General features: G+C 36.3%; 1 protein-coding gene across 2 annotated transcripts in view; it reads left to right on the top strand.

The window, feature by feature from the left end:
- Positions 1–908: 908 nt before the first annotated feature.
- LOC103154074 (uncharacterized) overlaps positions 909–17,306 on the top strand; it is a 31,038-nt gene continuing 14,640 nt past the window's right edge. Inside the window, exon 1 of one of the 2 annotated variants that reach the window (XM_016662422.1) lies at positions 909–1,227. In XM_016662422.1, coding sequence (XP_016517908.1) covers positions 1,058–1,227 — 170 coding nt within the window. In that variant the 5' untranslated portion in view covers positions 909–1,057. Of the gene's footprint in view, positions 1,228–5,371; positions 5,441–17,306 lie in introns of those variants that run through there. The other variant, XM_007575232.1, reaches the window with a different exon arrangement.

Below are 17,306 nucleotides of genomic sequence, written 5' to 3'. Positions count from 1 at the left end.
GCAAAATACATGTTGTAACCAGACAGTTGAGTAGTAGCATAAGCATAGCTCACATTTATTTCCAAAGGGGTGTTGGTTAAACTTTAAAAGCCTTACATTTCACTTTCCTCCTATATTTTTTTTTTTTACATTTTCGTTGTACACTTTTTATTCTGTTCCTTTTACATTACCTTGGTTTGGGAGTATTTGGAAACAACATGAGATCGAAATTAAATTGTATATGGACAAATCTTATGGAACTTAATTTGAATATTTGCTGTATTGCCAGAAAATACATCTGACTATTATGAAGATACTATTAATTTAAAATATAAACGAAAACCTTGTATGACTTGTCTATGCTAATAAGACAACTCTATGTGGACTTATTATTATGTAGATGCTTCTGTAGTGTGTTCATTTCTGTTGAGTTTAGAATAACTTTCTTTGCCTTGACTCATTATTCAGTTGTAAAAAAATCTAAATTTATTTTGAGTTTGGTGCTCAGCAGTGCAGAGTTTGTCCTTAGTAAGTTAGCATACCAACATGTTTTTTCATGCGCTCTCATTTATCATTTTTACAAACTGTAAGGGATGACTTCCTGATATAAACTAGATGACGTATAGGAAAATTGTATGAGGCATTTGTATGATCAACAACCATTAACACTAGTGATGGGAAGATTAACCGGTTGGCATTGATCTACCGGCATGCGCATGCGTGATAGGAATGTATCGGTACGGCAGCTTTAAATGTCTACGAGTCATAAGGAAATTTCTCATTACATCGGATTTTACCTCATTGTATTGGTAAAATTTGATATTAATGTAATAATGTAAAAATAAATTAATAAAACAAAGTATTGGCCAAACAGCACTTCCTGTAGACCGGCGGGGTTTCGCCAACCGCCACAAGAAGAAGCTGTGCGGGTAGGAGCGCGAACTTGACCGCAACAACTGGCAACATGGCGGAAGAAGTGGAACCGATACATTCACCGCCACACTGCAAATAGTTTGGCAACACTATCGATTTTACAAGAAAAACAAGCAGCTCGATAAAGCAAATGTGACTTTCCAAAATGTGCCACGCTGCTGTGAAATACACTGGCAGGAGGACTAAACTTATAACTCAGTTGAAAAGGAGACACGGAATCAGCATGGAGGCGCCTATTAGTTCACCGTCCCTATTAGTTCACCGTCTTCAGAGGCAGATTCACGTAATTCTTCTTCCTTCAGCTCCTTCAGCATGGTGAGGCTAGCATTTCCTCCTTTTTCAGTGGACATGTTATTGTTTACATCCGGAAATCTCGCGCATGCTCACAACGTTGGTGGGGAAAAAACAACTACTTTTTTTTCTATGCAGTTCATAGCCGCGCTGCCGCGGGAGAATAATTCCGTTAACTAAATGAAGCCTGGAGATCCAGGTATTATTAATTCAGTGCAGTACGCCACAGAAAATGAAAAATAACTCAGAAAAACAACTGAATAACTCAAAAGCACTAGTATTCTTCTTTTTTCCCGTTCTCTGTGTGGCTGTGCTACGCGCTGACTCGTTGCCATAGCAACTAACACACTAAAAAAACATTCAAATATTTCCCACACAAAGATTACATGACATATTTTTTGTAAGGAACCCTTATGTAAAAGAGCAATTTGTTAATAATAGATTATTGAAACATGAATTGCTTCATTAATTTTTATTAATACAAACAATATATTTTTCAGCTAGGTTAATTTAAATCGAGATGCATCGTGATGAGGACGCAAATCTTGTTTAATTTGAATCGCTGGTTGATGAGGAGGAATCCTAGGATTGTAGCTTGGGATTCCAGATGTGTATCGTATTGGGTAGAGATCAGAGATTCCCATCCCTAATCACCACTGATTGCATACTGGAAGCAAAGACTGTTGCTATGGTAACTAGTTCATGGTCAGCACCATGTTGCTTTTGGTTGGCTTAGATTTTGCTGATGATGTGACTTACTAAAAGTTAGTATCAAGGCGAGAATTGAAGGCCTAGTTCTGCAAATTGTCTTAACTGAATGCTTGAAAGAGAGACTTTCAGTATTTTTGAAGTGAGTTTCTGTGGCCATAAGTTAGATTAGTTGGTTGCTAAGGCTAAAATAAGACTAGTCTGAAAAGGGCCAAGACCACAGTGACTTTTATCATCTTAAACAAATCCATTCTCAAAAATCTCATAGATTTGCAGTCTATGCAAATTGTACTGTATAAACATTTAAACTGTTGTCAAGTTTGCGTTGGACAGGTACTTACACAATCCAATGATAACTTTTAAGGCAAGTGGAGGTTGCAGTTGTTGTGCCAACATATTAACATATAATATTAAAACTCTGTATACTGTTCTTATTTCAGTCCATGTTAAGTAGCATGAACTGCAGTAGTAGTCATAATATTTCGGAAATGCACTTCACTTCCAGTGTCCTCCACAGTTAACAAGGTTAACAAAGATATTTAAAGTTAATGATTTTAAAACAGCAGCTGAATTTTCTACATATTTTTTTTTATTGTTATTCAGAAAAATTAACTCTTTAGTATAAGAATATTTATTCTTTAAGCTTCATTCACTACTCCCTTACTGGTGTCACCATGTCTCATTTATTTTATTCATAAAATAAATGAATTTATTTTATGCCTTACTCATCTTTAAGAGTTCCCAATAATTGTGGAGTATGTTGTATTTGAAGGATTTTATCAAGACTCAAGCAAGAGTCATAATCTTAACGTTTCAAGTTACCAATGCTTATTTTTTTCACACTATGTGAACTGTCTCCTAAGAATTTAAATACATACTCAAATCAGCTATGGAATAAAAACCGCTTGAATTCAGACATTTGGTTTCACATGCCCTGATGAACTGATAGTCACATGCATCAATTAAAAAAAAAGGATAAAAATAACAGCAGATTCACATAACCAATAATGTGTTATGAACTTCTTGGATGTGTAATTCTGCAGAAAGGAAAGTCAGACACAATCATGAGACTGTGGGCGGCGCTCGCACAGTGGAGGAGTAGAATACCGATAATTCTTCATTTTTTTCCCCCCGACTTTAAGTACAGAGGATGTTAAATATCTGACAAAACATAAAGTATTTTATTAAATAATTCTATAAATTCCAAGAAAAAAAGTTCAAACAGAAAAATGTCATTAATAGTGAACATGAATCTTTTTGCAAATAAGGCAAAAATATGCCTATATTTTGAAAATCTGTTCTAATGAGCTTCCACACATCGTTACTCTAGCCTGAGCAAATTTGTATAGGTACTTGTTTTTTTAAATGGCAGCTTTGATTTTTGAACATCTTCCACAGATTTTTTTTTTTTTTTAAGGATACCAGATTCTGGGTGGATATTTTCAGAGAAACTAATTTACATGTTTATTTACCTTTGGACAGAACCAGACCAGTTGGTTGTTCACATTTTAAAAGAAAATGTCAGGATATTTATTGAAAAAAAAACGAGAACGTAAGCTTGGGAACAACACCAAACAAAAATTTTCTAGGTTAATTAGAATAATTTTAGATGTTTATGAATAGAGTTAAGTTTTCAAGACTGTCAAGTAAGTTTCTTCACAAAATATTTTGTGAAGAGCTTTTAGGCAAAAGGTAGTCAGGCCATTGCCTTCCTATGCAATTTGCTGTATTCTCATCTCCCTTCGGTGCTTCATCTGGGATTTCTCCTATCGAGTTGGATTTCTCCAGTGCCAGGCCAATTAGTGAACAGAAGGAGGTGATTTAAATGATGACGTCAATTTTCTTTGCTGCTTTAGAAATGTCGTCTGCTTATGGTTGCAGTTTTGCAGTGGCAAAGGAAGTGAATGAAGCCATTCACTTCCTTTTCAGTCTGTGTTGGCAATGGCTATGCTTCCAATAACTGAGCAGACTAACATGATGTTGGAGTCAGAACAAGAGGAATGATTAAGAATTGTTATTGCTGCCAAAGATGTTGTTTGGCTTGGTCCCCCTTCGCAGTGGTTGTTTACAGCGTATGCAACTTCCAGTAGGTTTCATATCGTCGCTCCGTGTTTTCATGATCCATCACGACCAAACTGTAGCGATTGCATAGAATCAAATTCAATTGCTTAAAACTACACTTGGCTTTAAATGTATCTGAAACCAACCCTTTTAGTATTCATAGTTAAATCTGTTTAATTCATATAGGAAGAACTGCAATGGAAAAACCTACAAAGACTAAAGAAGTAATCTTTTGAGATCAATGGTTGAGGTTATTGACGGTAAGCTTCAAAGATATTGGAACATTAATTTTTTGTTTGTTTCATCCAAATAATGTCCCTTTGGTATTTATTGTATTGTTTATCATTTACTGTGATACATTTCAATATCATGATAAGATTTTTATGTATTGTTGTCATGATAAATTCCAATAAATAACATTTAAAAGTTCCCAAAATTGTTGGGATTGCTGATTGATTGATGGTTGACTGTTTTCTCCACTGTTTGATCAATAAGAGCATCAGTAACAATAAATTCAAAAATATGATTAAATGCAGTTGCCTGTGAGCAGCTTAGTGATACGAATCTCTCTTCTTTATGTGACTGGTGTCCTGAAGAAGTCATACAAAAGTTTTTCAAGAGCAGGGGCTATGATTGTTGTGTCATGAATCCAAATAGTTATGTAAAAAAGATGTAATTAGTGGTTTGATAGTTACTTTAATCAGTATCACAATAGTACCACAAAATATTGTGATAAAACTTTAAGTCCATATCGCCCACCCCCGGTTCCGCCTTCTCTATCACCAACAGTGAACGGGACTTTTCTTTGCTGTCAACATTTATTTAAAAAAAATAAATAAATAAAAAGCAAAAAGTAGCATTTTGAAAACACGTTTGCGGTGCAGTACAGTGTCCCTTACAGCCTGCCGGCAAACATCCATTTCTGTGTTTTAACGAGTTTACATGCAAATATGTAAATTACTAAGATGTGTGTGAAAGTGTGTTGGTGAATTTGCATAAGTGTGTGTGTGTGGCCTTTTTCAAATGTAATCCAACCAATAGACACCAACGACAGACGACACAGGGGGGGGGGAGGAGTGAGAAAGCCCCCACTCAAACTGAAAGTTTGTCTAAGTGTGTGTGTTTAAAACCTATGCTACACACTTGAGTGTTTTTCTCTTCTTTCCAGCATCATTATGACACAGACAGTAACACACACATGCAGACGTGCACGTACACACACACACACACACACACACACACGGTGGTGTTATGACAAGGTGGATGAGAGAGTGAAAGATTGACAGGGCCGCTCATCTTGGGTGAAACTACATCTCTCTGTTGTTCATCGTCTCACTCTCCTCCCCTTTCTCTCTCTCTCTCTCTTTCTCTCTCTCTCACACACACACTCAAACACACACACATGTACAGCAAGTAGCAGACCAAACACATTCCACTGTCATCTCTCCTCGTAATGACAACCTTACAGGTAAGACAATACGTTTCATCCTGATTGTTTGATGAAATGTTAGTTTACAGAAGCTGTAGCTATGGTAGTGACGTAAAGTTAGCATGGAAGTGCATCTGTCTTTACATTGGCTGGTAAAGACAGGTGCACTTGGTTCATTTGTATAAATGTTTGCAAGAAACTGAAATTTCTATAAACATTAGCACATAATTTAATACATATTAAAAATAATGTGTCTGAAATGCCCCAATTCCTGCTATTTTAGCCATAAATGTTATTACAATTATTACTCTGGATTGATTCTTTCACCAAATGGCCCATAAACTTGACTCAGATATATAAACCATTCTCTTCAAAATCATAATTGTCTTCTACTGTGACAGTTTTCTTCTAAGTCGCAACATTACTTGTAGCGTTTGAGTGTTGTTACCCACAACAGATTGGTGTGTACACCAAACGAGTTCTTACACAGAGAGGCTTAAAACCACAAGCTTGACTTTGTTCATTGTGAGCGTTGTTTAGATGTCATGATACGATAAACCAGGGCCTCTGTCTGCCCCTGACCGAGATATAGTCAAGCAGCCAGGGTTTATTCTCCTTTGCCTAAGCCCTACGTCTCATTCAGCGTTTTGGACGTGTGTCTTTTGTCCTTCTCTTTGCTGAGGTTTTGACCAGTTTAAACTCCTGAACTCGTCCCCCTGTTGTAGTCTGTTGAAGTCTTCTCCCGGCTCAGGTGGACAAAACGGTAGACGGAGGCTTCTTCGTCGCTGCTGTTGCTATTTTTTGACTTCCTTTACTTTTGTGACCTTCTTTGACATCTGCAGTAGGAATTGGGGCAACAACCGTGTTTGTGTTTTGTTCGTTAGGAAGTAGAACTTCGGAGTCGGTGCCAACGCATGTAGGCCCAGATTGAAACGCCATCTGTACCGAGCGAATTCATGGCTTAACATCACAAGTAAAAGGTTGAAAAAGAATCGAGCGAGGCTGTCGCACTGTTGAAAACGTGCGTTTTCCAACTATTTGTCGTAATGTAAGGCTAAGCCTCGGATAGAGAAAACCTAACAGTATGCTAAAGAGTTGCAGAACCATGCGGGACTCACTAAAACTTTTGTCACAAAAACCTTAGAGTTGAAACGCAACATCTTTTCTGTTGTACTTATTTTTGAAGCGTCTTTGAGTGTCCTAAAAAGCGGCATATACATTTGATTTACTAATACTAATATTATGTTTTCGTCATAAACTTATTTCCCAACGGGTCTGTTTCAACTTAAAAACAATCTTAATCTTTGCTTTTGTTTGGAGAGCCAATGAGCAGGTCCATCTCAAAAGATTTTATATTCTTTGTTTCAGGTATTCATTTTTATGTAGGTTATAGTTTACACCACATAAAATCCCAAACTCAAGTTTTTGTATTACATTAGACCAGTAAAAAGAATTTTTAATACAGAAATATTGTAACGTATATGCGTTTTCGATGCGGTATTTTATAGTCGGGGCTCCTTTTTCCATGATTTAATGCATCAATGTGGCGTAGCATGGATGTGACCGTTCTGCTGAGGTCATAGAAACCCAGCTTGTTTTAATAGTGACCTGTAGCTCATCTGCATTGTTGACTCTTCTGTTTTTAGCTTCCTCTTTACAAATCTCCATGGACTCTCTTTCAGATTTAGCTCAGAGGAGTTGGATGACCAATCAAACACAGTAAAATTGGTCATTGAACCAGATTTCAGTACCTTTGGCAGAGTTAGCAGATGCCAATTACATAATCATCTCTATGAAAGCTCGTCAGCAGAGGGAAGAATGAAGCGCTCTAATATTCTGATTGCATTGACTTCAGGAAATGAAGTGGACCAACACCAGGAGATGACTTGGCACCCCAAATCATTACTGACCTCGCTAATTCTGGGCCTCTTCACCCTTTCTCTCATAGATCTTGATTTCCAAATTACTTTTATGTACCTGGCCAAGTAATACCCTGTCTGCTGTTTTTGGTAGTTCAGGATTTGCTTAACACAGTTGTTGTCTGTGTTTGGTGGCTCTTAACGCACCGACTAAAGCAACATGTCTTGTGAAGCGCCACCAAAACAATCCTACCAAGTCTGTTGCCGGTATGTTTTCCTTCCACTCAACCTTCCACTAATATCTTTGGATACAGCACTTCGTGAGCCGCCAGTTTCTGCAGCGTTGTGTGTTTCTACCAAACTTCCCCATTATTGCGTACATAACATTTCTGTATTGAAATCGATCTTTTAATTTTCAGAGAAGTGAATTATTGGTATGTGGCTGTAATATGTTAATTTTTTATGACATTTTAGTCAGATGGTTAGCTCTTTCCTTTGCAGACCACAACAGGATCTTTGCGTTTTAATTTAATTTATCTCGCTCTCTAATCTTCACTTACGTAAATCTCGTTGTTTATTAGAGCAGCTGGGTTTGGCCCTCACCAAGGTGGATTATCAAGTCTGAATGACTGGAAAGCTCGGTTTTTGCCTCAGACACACCATTCAACCTTTTTTCCACTGCGTTTCCTACATGAGTTCCACCTAAAGCGAACCTCACATGTCATGTGATGTTTTTTTTTTTTTCTCTAGCGGTTTCTTGCTTCGGTAAACTTGCTCTGCCATGTAGCATCCGGAGAGCAGTCGCACAGTGTCTCCCTCTTCAACCATGGAAACCTGTAGTTCCCTCGTTGTTGCTGCGGCGGCCTCCCTCGAAATCTTCCTGCACCATTACCTGCTGAAAACAGATTCGTGTTTTGGCACTTGCTTACACACTCTGAGGTCAAACCACCTGCTTTTTCTGTCCTCTGTTTAGGGATGCTTTCCAGAAACTGAAAATCCTAAATTACTCCTAAACGTTGTAAAATGTAAGTCCTGAAACCTTGACATACCCTTTATGGTAAATAGGTTGTTCCTGTTTGATGTTTTCTATCTTGTAACTTTGTGGTGTCGCTGTAGTCATGCAAACACTACTTAGTAAAAAAAAAAAGAAAGCTTACCAAGGCAACCTCATAGCAGAGGATGACTAAAAGGTTTATCAAATCTGATCTCAGTAATCTGCAATAATAAAAATAAAAAAAACTGTTTCATTTGTTGTGGTTTTCTGTGAAGATCAAGCACTTTGCAACAAGTTTTTTGGAAACGGAAGCAAAACAATCTGATGTTTAGCAACAAAAATATTGGAAATGGCCACGTTTTAGTTTCCGGCGCCTTGAAATGTCATGAATGCATCACAATAATAGTTGCCGGCATGATTTGTTTAATCCTAAATCACCAGCTTTATGACTTGTTCACTTAATTTATATTATTTAATTGGCATTTTGACAATAACGTGTTTATAGAAGAAAAAGTACTTGGTATAAGAGACATTAGATTCCACATACTTCTATTGCTGGTAAAGACGAAGTAAAAATGTTAATTTTTGTTTTCATAAGAGCTCATTTGTACATTGTTTTGTGTTGTGTTTCTACCTGTCTCGTCATCCTCCAAAATAAATCTAGCTCCAGCTTTTGTGCTTTTGTTGTCACAGTTTCGCTTGTTCTAAAATGTTTCATTATTGATTTAGACATCAGTAAGTTTGGTTGAAAAGTAATTTTCTTGTTGACCTTTTCCCAGGTCCCTCTTGAAAATGAGATCTGGATCTCAACGGGGTTTACCTGGTTAAATAAAGGAAATAAAAATAATAATAATAATAATTTTCTAACTTGTAAAGATCCAGGGTCACACTGTATGATTACCAGCTGCCTTAATACAATTTTTATTTTAGTGTGAAAGATTCGCAAGAAAATGTTTCTTGTGATCGTGAATCTTTGGGCGAGAATCTTTCCCTGCAATCCACCGCACGTCTTCTACTGAACGGTGTAACACGACTTATGATTGAGATTTCGTTATATGAATTTGAAGCAGTGGGTTATGTTGAAAACACTGTAGAGTTTTTAAAAGCGCTCCTTAATGATCGACATTACATCAAAGACATGTTTTCTTCTCTTTCCCATTTTGAAGAGGGGCTAAGAGAAATGAGGCCACTGTGTCACGTCATATTTATTCTTGAAGGAAACAGGAAGTTGGGCATTGTTAATTAAATGTGTCTAGATTTATTTTAAAAAGTGGAATTATAAATAAGTTGTATTTATTTATTTTTTAATTTTTAGTGGCATCACAAATCATAGCACTTGTGATTTTGCTAAAACATTTTTTTTTTACTTCTTGATAAATGTAATCAAACCAAAGGTTGAATTTAAAAAAAAATATTTTTACACATCTTTACTATAGGTGTCGAGCATAAATTTAGTTTTAAGACAAATCAGTAAATTAATTGTGGTGCATGAATCTAACGTAACGTTGCAAACCGAGGCGTAGGATTGTCCTGCTTGCTAAGTCGCAGCTAACAGCCTCGGGACCAGACGTTATCTTTTGTAACATCGGCGCCCGACTGTGAAAGTCGCTGAGCATTACGTTGAAAATGAAGAGGCGGCTTTCTGCTCCCATAATTGACATATTCTTGGCCCTCGTAAAGTTAGTTGCTATTGGATCTTCTTACTGATTAAAGCTACAGAGCAGATTTTTAATTACCAATTAGTGTTATAATGATTTCCTAACCTACAGTTTTTAAATATTCGTGTTTTTTTTGCTTTGTCTTTAAAATTTTTTATTTTTTTTTTACATTTGGAGTAACTGCCAGCTTGAATAAACAACGATCTGTCGATCAAAACACAAATTTGAAACTACCATCTTTTCTTATAAAAATGCAAAATTAGCTAAATGAAATAGCTAAATTTTACACATAAAAATACTCCGGAAGCACCAACATGATTCACCTTTCTGCTGGTTGACCTTTGTGACCTATATTTATTTACATGGTAAAAATACAACATTCAGCCCTTTGAAACCACAGCCTGACTGAAGACAAGTGGTCTTTGTGTTTCAGTCTCACACTTTAAATTTATCTTACTGTATCTTTGCTTTGCGCCTTACAATCAGATTGTTTCCCGTCTTTAATGCCTTTTAAACTTTGCAGATATTGTATTTTTTTCTGAAATGGATGCTGAAACTTCATTCATCATTTTTGGTGGATCTGATTGAGACTTTTTAATATTCCTTCGTACAAACTGCGTAAACTAATGTTTTGGTTATTTTTATGACGCATTAAATCCGAACAAACATCGCCACACTTCGTGATAGCTGCTGCTTCTCTCGTTCTGGCCTTTGTTGGCTCAGGAATCACAAATCTTGAATGATGAAAGTCTTTTAACGTCTTTGTGACTCTGAAGCATTGCAGAAACGTGCAAGCGGTGGAGTCTCTGAACATTTTCTGGTTTCTGACACGAAAGCTCTCGTCAAGCGAGCTGTTACGTTACTTTTAGGCAACTTCTCTTCTTTTTCTTTTTTTAAGAAAGTTCGCTTTTGATTTTGATTTGGGGGAAACTTCAACTCCTTTCCAAACCTTTTCTATGCCTTTTTGCATTTTATTTAAGTTTGTTAATGCCTGTTTGCACATATCAAACAGGCATTTTACTCCAAACTGCTGTGAAAATGGATGGATAAACTCTGAGATCATTACAATGTCAGTCCAGACATATGTTGAGTAGTCATAAAATTGTTCAGATATTTATTTAAACAGAAAGATTACAAAAGCAAATTAATAGTTAATCTTATTATTTTTAATACATTAACTGTATTTTGCTAAATTATTTGTCTACATTCATCTTTTCATGAAGAGTGGTTTGTAGTTTTACTTGTGTGTTTTTTTGTCTTTTAAAAAAACTTTCAGGTGAAGTTACCGCGTTCTCGTTTCTTCCATTACACGTAAAACTAGTTTATTCCAAAAACATCGTTGCGTAGCCATGATGGCAGCTGGAAACTCTGCAAACATCAGTCAGATCGGCCGACTTGTGTCTTTTTATAATGTCTTATTTGTTGTTTACAACGTTCATCCTCCCTTCTGTTCCACTGTTCCCGGCAGTCACTGCTGCTTTTCTGAGAGACGGAAGAAAAACAGACAGACGCGGACAGAAGTTAAAAAAAAAAAAATTAGAGCCCAGAGAAATAAAAAAAAGTCCAAAAGCGAGCGTCTCGTTCCCCCTCCTCTGCTCCCGCAGGTTTTTAAGTTGAATTTGAGAGAAAACCAGAAAACGTTTTCCCCCGTGCCGACTCCTCCGCACTCCCCCTTCCAACCTCTCACACATCCTTTTCATTCACACATTTTTCATTCGACTCTTTTCTCAACGTTTGCCTGCTCATACAAATATGAGACTCATAGCAGGATGTGCTGAAACACGGCAGAAAATAGTTCAGAAGACTCCCTGTACTCTTTCAGTTTGATTTTTAGACTTCGTAAAGCAAAGATATCTGGAACTGAGGCTGTTCTAGTGTTCACTTTTGCTATGACGAATAACTGTTTGCAGTGCTTAAATTCGCTGTCCTTTCTGCACCAAAATATTTTATTGAAATTCAGAAAGATCTCATTTAAAATGAGCAAAACCAGAAAACATTTCTTTGTGCGTCTTGTTCTGGTAGTTTTGGGAAACTGTATGGTGGGTCGAGTTGCCGTGCAGCGTCAGAGACAAACTTTCTCTGCAATTGGAGGAAAACTGGATATCGCTCAGGCAGCGAATTGGGCATCCTAAAACAGTGAGACAGAAGGGGAAAAATAAAAAAGGGGAACAAATCTAGACGAACATGCACAACGTTTCTGAAATCCGCAGCTTCAAAAGATTCATTTTGCTGTCGCTGCAAAATTATCTGCAGCGAAATTCAGGTGCGCTGCCTGAACCGAAGCTCAAAACACACTCGGTTTCACATATGAACATGAAAGTGGTTCAAGCAACCTCTTCACTTGTACGAAAAATGTATTTATTCCAGAACTACACTTGCATGATGTCGATCAAAGCTGAATAAATCTAAGCAAACAATCAGGCAAATGGGCCAGGATCTGACACATAAAGCTTTTTAATCTCTGTGACAAGAAATCATTCAGGTTTCCTTTACGTTGTCTTTGCACAACACGTGGCACAAGAGAGAGGCGCTCAAAACACTCATACATTTAAAAATATGCAGTAGATAATTAAAAATGGACAAAGTTAATGTTAAAATAAAGCTGTAAATGTTGGTGGATAGGTAAAAGTTAATGGCGAAAACTGTTCATCAATCTTGCAAGAGATCTGGTGGATGTTTGCCATTCAGTCAAATGGAGATAGAGACGAGTATTTGGAGATGCAGAGAAGTTGATAGGTACAGATTTCCACCAGAACTGAGAGGTTTGTGTACATTTTGCAACAAATTTCACTTATTCAAGTCAATTTTATTAAGATAGAAAGTTAGTATTGATGTTTGTGAAGCTGTGGTTTCATACCAGTTTGCAGGCGGGATCCACCTCAATCCAGGCAGTAAAACTGTGGAATGGTCTGGAGAGTGATATTAAAAATTTACATATTTAAGAGAATGGTAAAAGTTCATTTTTTGAAGAATTGTGATATATAATAATGTGAATTCATCCCTATTGTTTGAATATACTTTTGGGACAAAAGGGGCAGATACTATAAGAATTTTTTCTTCTTTCTGGTGCCTTTCATTTTATTTATTTGTATATTTTCTCTATTGTATATAATTGTCTTGTTTTTAAGTAATTAATAAATATCAAAAAACTTATTGGACATTTTTCTCGGCTGCAGCTTTTTACAGCACTTCTCAAAGAAGCGTCACTAGAAATACATCAGGAGCAAGCAGTCGTCTTTGCTTGTCAAAATGGCGTGTTGGGGTCACGATTGACGGGCTAACGGTGTAAATATGGAGGCCATTCTGACAACGTTAACACTAACTGCACATCTTTTCACCCTGCAAACCAGAAGCATCTTCTGCTGTCTTCATTTATATGGTTTTACAGTATTATAGATTATAACATCAACGTTTTGTTTCCTCCAAAAATAGTGTTATATTTACATATATATTAATTTAATTTATCTATATATATTCTTTTTTTGTAGTTGTTTCTGGCAGTTCCCACAGATATGTTAATACATCGCACAATAAGAGAGCAAATTTGAATGATCTACAACATTTTCTTCCTGATTTAAAAACAGGCTATAAAATTCAATCTGATGGAGAGAAATGTGCTTGTGCCTTTAAGGACTACATGTTGCAGACGTGTAAACATGTGTCTAACCTGATCACGTATGCTAATTTTGAGGTTATTCTGAATGCACCACATTATTATCTGTAACACATATTAATGATGAGGTTTTCAGAGGTGTACTCTCACTGAATAAATGACCTCAACGTAGGCAGTCACCTTTACGCCCACTCTGATGCTCAGACATCGAAACTGATTCAGCTTTGCTGTGCTCCGTGTTGGGTCGTGAATAAGGAGAGGAGTTCACATGCTGTCTCTGGCTACCTGTGTTACGATTGTAATGAGAGACAAAAACTACACAAGAGTACTTTAAAAAGGCTTGTTATCTTTACAAAAATTACTAAAAGAAAGATGTGAAAATATTTTTAGCAACAATCTGCACATTCTTCATTCAGCTCAAGCAAGACAAGTGTCGTTGTTTGTTAAAATGAATTATATATCAAGAAAAACATGTTAGCTTGGAAACCACAGCTTATAAACTTTGTTTATAAAGTTGGTAATTCAGGGCGTCAAATAAATTAGTTCACTTTTAGATTTTCTCCTCTGGCCTGTAGTATTATTTATGTTTCTACAGGTGAATGCTGGCTTTTCTATTCTTTTTCTTAGCTAAATGTCTTTAGTGTCAAGCATCCTCTGCTGTCTTTATGAGCTAAAGTTAGCGTATGATTCGTAGCCACTGGTTGAGCTCTGTCTCACTATCTGAAAAACAGAGTTTGAAGCTTTTTTTTATATATATTTATGTATGATTTTCAAGAATAAACAGGCAAATTACGGAGTTTGAAGCTTTGCACGTGACTCTAACTTCAAGTTTTGAACTAATTTCAGGTGAATGGAAATTACATGTTGGTTGGATACAGATAAATGTTTGTTTACTTCAGATTCAGATCAGACTCTAAAAACACTTAGCTTCTTATTTTAATTGGTCAAACACCATATGTACTTTAATATGGATTAATATTAAGGTACATTTGTGGAAACAGATTTAGCTCAATGCAGAACTACAGTCTTCACTCTTAAAGGTTCAGCCAATCAGTGCCAAGGAAGATAAATGGCGCTTCTGGATTGGCTGCTTTTGCAGACGCCAGCCAATACAGAGAGCGTCAAGTAGCATTGAGCCAGGGTATGTCAGCTTCCCAAAATGCATTTTGTTTAGAATATTTTAGGCACAAGTCCACAAATTGGCCAGATTTCCATGAATAATTTGTAGTTGTATAGAAATTTCTCTCATTTGCTCAAGTTATATTGAAAAAAATCTTCTAAACAGAGAGAAACCACCAAAAATATGTATGCTTTTTCCTTATCCAGTAAAAGACTTTGCCTTTTAAAGACTTATTTAAATAACTTGTTCATTTATGCATCACTTTAATTCAAAATGTGATTTTTAAAAGCATGCTAAAAGAGGTCTCTAAATACACAGCCTAAACTTATAAGGCCTAAAAGATTAAATTATTGAAATTAGTTGAAGTGAAGGTCATTTCATGTCATGGTGGTGGAGATTTTTGGATGTGGGACATTTTGTAGGTCTGCTTGGATTTTTCTGTCTCTTTTCGCATCAGAACACAAAGACCATTGTCTGGTTCACTCCTGAAATGGACATCAATTTACTGAAGTATCGTGAAATTCTCATAAAAATGACCTCGGCATAGTTTAAACCATGTTTAGGAGTTTAATTTCTTGAGTTTGATGCAGCCTTTTACGGCTATCAGGAAAATATTTAACTGTGATACTGTTGCTAAAAATTGCAACGATGATATCGAAACCTCTTCCTACACATTGGCCACATCGCAGCCGCTAAAAATAAAGATTAGCTGTGAGCATTAAAGGCACAACTGACCACATATATTATGAACGTACAATAATACTTCATTGTCAGTCCAAAAGCTTTGAAGCAAGATTGTATTTATACAAAGCAGATCAGATCAGACGCTTTGCAATAATTATAAACCACTTTCTTTAGAGGAACCTGATATGTGAGCTGTTTGCATTTAAGCTGCAACTCTCAGCCCTCCTTTACGGTTAATATTTATTCCTCAGTGGTGTGATAATACTTATGCATACCTAAAAATACATAAGGAAAATTGTGCGTACTTGTGCTGATTTTTACAGATTTCCTCCACAAAGAAAGTAGAATGAAGTCACGTTGCAACAAGCTCACTGAAAAACGCACTAAAACATCGATACAGTTTTTAAAAAGAGTCATGGACAGCACACAAATATAAAATCAGTCGACAATACATATTCAAAATTACTGTGCAGGACAAAAGTTAATTGTGCTGAAAACGTTGATAAGACGTGCAGAGAGTCGTAATCTACAGAGTAGCAGCCATTTCTGTGCTGCTCGGCAGTCAGAACCTTCTGGACCCGAACGCCGGGCTACGTGTCGGCTACCTGAGGGAGGGACTGAGATCGGGTTCTCTTGGAGGTCGCTTCATAATTTTGGGCCTTTATGTTTGTATTTTTAATGATATAATCCAAAATACTCCTCTCTCAATGACATAAACAGGATAAATAAAAACATACAGCATACATCCAACTTTGCAAAAACATTTTCCTACCTTTAAATTTTTAAGTTTTACTGTCAGATATCCTCTAGAAATAACATTTTTGCTGTACTGATGAAGTTGCGTCTGACACTTTCTTTTATTTTTTTCTCCACATAATGAGTAATTGTGCAAGGCACTTGAAAGATGCAGGGATTTTTTTCACACAGCCCCCAAAATAACTGAAAAGAAGTGAGACCAGGACCAAGATTTTGGTTCACACTACATGCAAGACGAACGCTGCAACACTTACAGATGATTTGACGGTTAAAAAAGGAAAATTGTAAAAAGGTTTCCGTGTATTTGAATGGAATGGGTTGAAATGGGTTCATCCTTTGACTTCCTCGTTTAGAGTGGCAGGCACGTCAATCAGCGTTTCCGTTACAGGTCAACCATTACGTCTTTCTTTTTTTTATTTTCCCCCGTTTGTTACCACAATGTAAAATCATTTGTGTTTTATTTGCTTTTTTCATTGCAAATCATTTTCTCTTAAACACCGGTGTACTTGAAGGCTGAAAAGTCACGTTGATGTGTCGTGTTTACGGATTGGCCTATTGAAAAAGGGACAATAATGTTGGAGATAGTTGCTCCAGCAACTTCTGCAGGTCAAAACTGGTTGCCAGTTGAGCTACTGGTGACTGACTGGAGCTTGATGATAAACTTGAATTCTGCTGATTGTCTTCTGCAAGCTGCAGCTGTTTCACATGAGCATACGTGCAAATTTTACTCCCTGGTTATCAGTCAGACATGCTCAGGTGAGAGAACGCCGTTTAAAAAAAATACATGTACGTATTAAATATGTAAGTAATTTAGTAGCAGTTCAGACTCAGCAAAATTAGTAAAAGAAAACAGTTTTAATATTATCCAGAAATTAAGGAGACGACTTTTGATCTGCAAGCAGCAGAGAAAATCAAATTAACACTAATAAATTAGGATTTATGTTTACAAAACAACTATAAACCTGAGGATTTCAGAGCATCTCCATCCATCATGCCTCATAAAGCAAAAAAGGAACGTTTAATCTGAAGTTTGACAGCTAATATTTGAACTTTACCTAAGTTTTTTTTATTATTTAAAAGATAGAGAAAATTATTTTTATATATGCAATGGGAATTAAATAATATATAGTCATAATAAAATTAAATAAATGTAAAACTATATGTAGAAAACCGTTTAAATAGTAAAATACACTATAGTAAAAGCTTATTTAGCTCTATTTT

The sequence above is a fragment of the Poecilia formosa genome, unplaced genomic scaffold, assembly GCF_000485575.1.
Source record: "Poecilia formosa unplaced genomic scaffold, Poecilia_formosa-5.1.2 Scaffold373, whole genome shotgun sequence".
Taxonomy (NCBI): domain Eukaryota; kingdom Metazoa; phylum Chordata; class Actinopteri; order Cyprinodontiformes; family Poeciliidae; genus Poecilia; species Poecilia formosa.
Note: the sequence above shows the minus strand (reverse complement) of the source record. Positions and strands in the feature narration are given on the sequence as shown.